This window comes from Amphiura filiformis, chromosome 14, assembly GCF_039555335.1.
Source record: "Amphiura filiformis chromosome 14, Afil_fr2py, whole genome shotgun sequence".
NCBI classification, from domain to species: Eukaryota; Metazoa; Echinodermata; class Ophiuroidea; order Amphilepidida; family Amphiuridae; genus Amphiura; species Amphiura filiformis.
Window position 1 is genome coordinate 48,571,730 of NC_092641.1, and position 6,711 is coordinate 48,578,440.

General features: G+C 38.6%; 1 protein-coding gene across 1 annotated transcript; it reads right to left on the bottom strand.

Annotated features, from left to right (window-relative positions):
- Positions 1-674: 674 nt before the first annotated feature.
- On the bottom strand, positions 675-1,454 carry LOC140169464 (uncharacterized). Its single transcript, XM_072192725.1, has one exon. It carries the CDS (start codon positions 1,452-1,454, stop codon positions 675-677), a length of 780 nt encoding a protein of 259 aa, XP_072048826.1.
- Positions 1,455-6,711: the final 5,257 nt, after the last annotated feature.

Below are 6,711 nucleotides of genomic sequence, written 5' to 3' on the forward strand. Positions count from 1 at the left end.
GCGACGCAATCCCACCAGAGTTGTATGCCTTTATCTTCTTGTTGACTCGTCTCTTGTGCTGATCCCAAAGGTTCTCCAAGGGGTTAAGATCAGGGCTTCTGGAGGGCCACTCAAGTGTCTCAATTCCTTCTGCTTCCAGGAATGCAGCTGTAATCATGACCTGTTTTGAATCCCATTTCCAAATCCATCTCTCAAAACGTAAATGTCTTAGTATCCACTCACCTTTGTCTTTGATCATTTCATCTGCACAATAAGCAAAGGATTATCCAACATGCATCAATTAAAATGCTTTAAATTAAAACTGAAAAGGCGGGAATAATGAAACCGTCTTGGATCAGTAAATGAGCTCTAAAACCATTGAATAGGCTTCTTTGCAATTTTCATTTTTCGACCTCGTGTTACTTAAACATTCATATCTTTTCTCAGAAGTGTCGTAGGGTAGTGATTGAGGTGTCAAAATGCGCAGGACAATCAATTATTTAGGAAACAAACAAAATTGGTTGCTAAATTTTAATAGTGGGTAAATTTCCTAACCATAAAGAAACTTTTTTTGTGTAGTTTATTAGAGTATCCAGGAAGGGGATTTTCCTCTGGTCTTCTTCCTCGTGGGTAAACTTTATGCTGCCCGTAGGGTCGGTGGTGTTGAGATGTTCTGTAAGCTTGAGTGTAGTATCTTAATGAATGATCTCTAAAACATCGTCAACGTATCTCCTCCAGTACTTTGGCTTACAATCTAGTGGTGCTGTCATTATGGCCTCTTTCTCTAACCACTCCATGAAAAGATTAGCCACGATTGCGCTGACCGGACTTCCCATGGCTGCACCGAAAATCTGGCGAAAGATTTGTCCACGAAAGCTGAAATATGTGGTTGTGAGGATAAATTGTAAGAGCTCGATGATGTCTTCCGTATTTAGTTTTGTTCTGTCTTTGAGTGTTTTGTCATTTTCTAGCCGTTCCTTGATGATGTCAAGACATTTTTCTATGGGAGTGTTGGTGAATAGGGAAACGACATCATGTGAATTAAAAATATCACCATCGTCGATGCATATCCCCATCATCTCCTCCGCTAGGGACTTCGAATTAACCACGTGGTGTTCCGAGGTGCCGACTAATGGAGCGAGAATTTCAGCTAATGCTTTAGAGGTCTGATAGCCAATTGAACCTGTATAGTAAACTATGGGGTGGATCGGATTCCCCGTTTTATGAATTTTGGTGGTGCAGTAGAGCCGGGGGGTGTTTTCAGCTGTGGGGTATAACAATCTGTATTGACCTTCGTCGATCTTATCCTCCGATTTGAGCCTTTTCATGATGTCTACCAACTTTCTTTTGTACCTAGGCGTGGGATCTTTGCTCAGTTTTTCATAGGTGTTTTGGTCACTGAGCATCTCATTAACCTTCTGTTCATAATTATCTTTGGTCTGAACTACAGTGCACTTCCCTTTGTCAGCACCCATTATTAACAAATCATTTGATTTCTTAAGCTCACCTAACGCCACTCTCTCCTCCTTGGTAATGTTGGATTTCGGGAGTTTTGCCGACTTCAAGGTACCAACTACCTCTGCTCTAAGACTCTGTGCTTCTTCCCATGGCAATTTCTTATACGCCGATTCACATGCCACGATGTATTCTTCGTGTGGGATCTTGTTTACAGACACAGCAAAATTCAAACCACGCGCGAGCAACTTTTGCTGTGGATCCGATAAGGGTTTATCGGAAATGTTTTTGACCCACTTTTCTCTCCATATCTTCAACTGGGACCCGCTTAGGTCGGGTTCTGAAACGTCTGCTTTCTTACTACTGGCTTCATTTCTAGTTTAGAGATGCAATCAACCGCGATGACGGCTCTTTTTCTCTGAGTCACGTATATGATCCACTGCTAAAACAAACTTTGATCCCGAGGAGTGAGAGTGCATCCAAACACCGCGGGAAATGCAGTGGACCAGATCACTTGTGATCAAGCCATCAGCCTGGATGGCGAAAGCTCAAGTAAGTGAGTATATTTTATTGGATTTGTCACACAAAAATCTAAATAATTTGATCTACAATCCTACCGATGCATCTGTTTATGGAGCTAACAAGATTCTGCACACGACCTTATCAATTAAATTGTCATAACAAGATCAGATTTTGGTGTAGGACAGGTTACATGACTGCGGACTTTCTTTATTTGAGCAGTTTAGAAAACTACAACCTACATTGTGTTAACTCTTTAAATAGAAAACTACAACCTACATTGTGTTCTTTGAAAAACAAGTTGAAAGACTTAAAGGAGTATTTAGTGATACTAGCATCCTCTATTTATGTCATTTTTCATTAGATATCCACGAAAAAACCTTTTCCCAAAATTTCAGTTGATTCCGATTTTGCGTTCGCGAGTTATGCATGATTATGTGTATTACACTGCTCCATAGACAATGCGTTGTAATTTCGTTCTGGTACACCAGAACGAAATTCAAATTTCACGATATCTTTGCAAAACGAATTAATCTGCAAGAAATATTTTGTACATAAACATTATGTAGCCAGAGGTTTCCAGTGATAAAAAATCTCAACTTTTTTTTTGAGAAAAGTGGGGGGGATGAGGCTGTGGATCACGAAATGCCCTTTTAAGATACAGACTTGACATTTAATATGGAATATTTTTTCGCAAAATTCCAAGACTGGTCTGGTAGCGGTCTGCATAAACCGCACGGGCTAAATATTAATTAGAGTGTGTCGGGAGATGGTGTAAAATAATTGTTTGATAGATAATGAGCTTTCCATAAGTTTACATAACTCATAATGTAGTAAATTTGCCTAAAATGGTGGATTTAGGGAGGCTGAATTTGAGCTTTGTGGGGGACACAATTTCGGACTTTATGCAACAATTTTCGGTTATTATAATATAGTGGTTTAAAGTGATATTTCTTAAACTTCGTCAGCAATTGGCATTCATCACAGCTGAAATACATTTACAATGTACCAATTTTTTGAACATGGGAGGAGCTTAAAAATTTGGCTCTTAAAAGTGGTACGTACTCGGAAAGTTTGAATGGCCACACTGGGGTCAAATGTTATAAACTTACGGTACAAAATAACTGCGCGGATTCCTTGTTGTCCAATGAACTTACGCTGTTTCTTTGTTTAAAGTACGTTTATAACATTTGGTCCCAGGAGGTCATTCAGACTTCCTCGTGCGTACCACTTTTTCGAGTCATATTTTTAAAGCTCCTCCCACTTTTAAAACTGGTAGATTACAAGTGCATTTGAGTTCTGACGAGCACCTATTGGTATTTAGGCTCAGTAAATATCACCTCAAACCTCAATAAATTTGATAATATCAGAATAATGTTGCTCAAATTCATAAATTTTACCCCCACAAAAATCAAATTCAGTCTCCTGAAATCCGCCATTTTAGGCTAATTCACTGCATTATGAGCGCGATAATGTAAACTAATGGAAAGTACATTTTCTGTCAAACAATTCTTTTACACCATCTCCCGACACACCCAAATTATTATTTAGCCCGTGCGATTTATCCCCTTCGGACACGAAGGAAGATGGCTCGATCAAAAAAATATTTTTATTCTTATTATAACTATTTTGGATAGTAATTTGCGAAAAACTAAAAAATAATAATTACCTCATCAATTATGCAAATTAGGGCATGTGTACAATTGTGACTAAGTGACGACGTTTACAATGATGTTTTGGATACAATTGTACACATTATGACTAAGTAATGGCAGTAAAACTTGGTAACATATGTGAAGCAACAAACTTGAACCCTTTGTTTCTTTTTTCTGTTGCCTTCATACGTCCGTATCTGTAGGCTCTTAACTCTCATGAATTTGATATAAAATGCTAATAAACAGTTCTTGTCTTTGGAGAGACCGAAAAAGACATCACACTTAATAAACTTGATTTCTGAGACTAATTTTGTTACTCCACTCTATACGATCCATTTTCAGGCCCATCAACGACCAGTTACTCCTAACTATCTCTGTAATAATAAGCCTACATAGTGGTTTTTCCAAAAAATGCATCCAGAGCAAATTATAAACTGAATGGAAGTATTGACAAAAGAGTTAAAAATAACTTATAATGATGTACAAAGTATACTAAATAACTCCTATATATTGATAAGATTAGTCACACTGTGTACAACTGAACACAATATATTAGTCTTACTTTATATTTACAAGGTGAGACACACTGTGTACAATTGTACACACCATTAAAAAAAAAATTCTACGCCACATATGTTTGAAGCATTTGATCAAAAATAGTGTTCCATGTTTTCTACAGGTCTTACACTAACCCCCTGACTAGAATTTAGCTTGCCCACAATGATATTTCATATAAAATTAAAAACGGAAAGTACATGTCTTCTGGCAACGTGCTGTAGTGGGTGATGCCCTCTTAGATTATGAAAAGTGACATTCAGTTAGGCGAGGGCGCTCTGCACTGGAGGATAGCATATGAATGCACAATTGTGCACATGGTGTTTCTTTGCAGTAATAGGCTCCACTGGTATACAGGGAGCAATAGAAGTCCATGTGTACAATTGTACACAGTATGTACGAAGGGGATAATATGCATACCCCTATCAGACCAGTCTTGGAATTTTGCGCAAAAATATTCCATATTAAATGTCAAAGAGATACTAAAATGACATACTCGTTCTTTGGTGGCTCTGAAAAGAGCCGTGCACCTAAAAAGTGAAATGATTTTTGAAATGAAAGGAAACATTATTAAGAGTTAATCAGTGCACGTAACCCACGACAATTTATGTTTTATTCTGCATCGTTTTCATTTAGGTTTATGTCCACTGTCATCTTATGATATGTAACAATACCGATAAGAGTTCAAGTCTATGACGATCGTGATTCGTGATATGTAATTTGAACAGGATCTAATATTTTATCGTAAGAGATCAGCATCACCAAAACCTATTGGCTCTAAGCCTATCATAATGATACGACATCACGAGGATATTTTTTAATTAATTTGAATTTTTAAATTAAAGTCATTACTAGTCCCGTGTGTGAAAAGTGATTTCCAAACGCCAAACTTTACTGATATCATCTACTGGACGACTATAAGAACCTTCACTCATTCAAAGGAGCTTCACCCTATGCGCAGAAAAGGTATTCTCTTTGTTTCTTCCGTTCTCTTTTGCCCAATCTCCAATCCTTTTTCGTGGGGCTCTATAATAACAAAGTATAATGAAAAAAAACCCCACATAATCCAGATTTGTACCAAACTAAAAAAGTGCAAACAGCATATAAAACAAAGCATCATGTTCTCTGGTAGCTCTGGAAAAAAAAAGCCGTTTAAAAATTCTCGGAAGATGAGTGTCTACAGGCTGGGTCGGTTGTTCTCTCCCAAGATTGCCGGGGACGTCTTGCTGGAGTTAATGGATGCTTCGTCCTGTTCACGAAACGAAGGAAAAGCCCTGGGAAAAGCAGTTCGGCTCGCTGAGAAGGATCGGTGATACTTTCTTTCAAGATTTGAAGTCTCGATTCACGCTCGATGTGGATTTTTCTTCCATATACTAGTCTATGACGTTCGGAAGGTGCTTGATAACTTTCTTGTGCAATTTCTTTTCATATTTATTGGTAGTAGCTTTCCAATCCTCGGGCAGAGCATGAGGATGTGGAACCTGGAAGAAGTGGAAGACTGTACGCAGCTGGCATCCATTTTGGACGGATCTGCAGTTGATGAAGACGGAGATTAGTCAATAAAAGACATGGCTCAAAGTTGTTCCGGTTGATCACAATTTCGCGGACGCGATCAGATGATCGCACCAGATACTAACTTTTCATGTGTTAACCGTTCCACTATTGATGGCGGATACCTTCTAAATACACCAAAGATAGTACGCCCAACCTTAGGCGTCTAAGATGCAATCTTAGTAGTCTCCACAGCAGTTTGGTTCCGCTCCCTCCAAACAAACAATCTACCAATGACAACGAACGAGTTCTTTTTGATTGGCTAGCCATTTCCCATGACGTCATCCAGCATGTGCTGCTCACGTAGTCGCGTATCTGATTATTCAGCCAGGAGTTCAACCCACGGGCAATCATGCATCATGCAGTTATGTTGCCTACATGTATGCACACAACACAGGGGCACTCACAATAGGCAATTGACCCCTACTGGTAGCGTTGTGTTGTAGATATAGGAGATCATATATCAAAAAGTATAAAAGCTATGATTTTCGTATTTGCTTTATGTTTCAATTACTTATTCCTTTTAAAATATCTGAATTTTCAACCCGGTAGAAGTTTTAATAACGGGGGACCATACATTTGTATGAGAAAGAAATCCCACCGTTATATCCAAACTCCCGTGTTATTCCAATGCACATTTTGCTTCACCGGGCCGCCCTGGCTTGGTCGTATTTGGAAGAGAGGTGTTACGAAACCGTAATAGGTACAAGTTTAGTACTTTCTGTCAATCAAGTATGGTTTATTCTCTACATGTCAATCTTTGAATCATTAGCATAGTCCTTATAATAACGAGGGACCGCCTTGGTGAGTAAATGACAGCAAACTATTGAAAAATACCCCAAAACTCGGTCAGTGGAGCTCCGCCCGTACATGTCAATAGCGACATTATCGATTAGATTAGTCGACCCTAGCGGACAATTCGATTGCTCATTGGATTAATATTATCACGTGGTAATAAATTTGCATTGGACAATCGATTACAATTATGGTTTAGTAC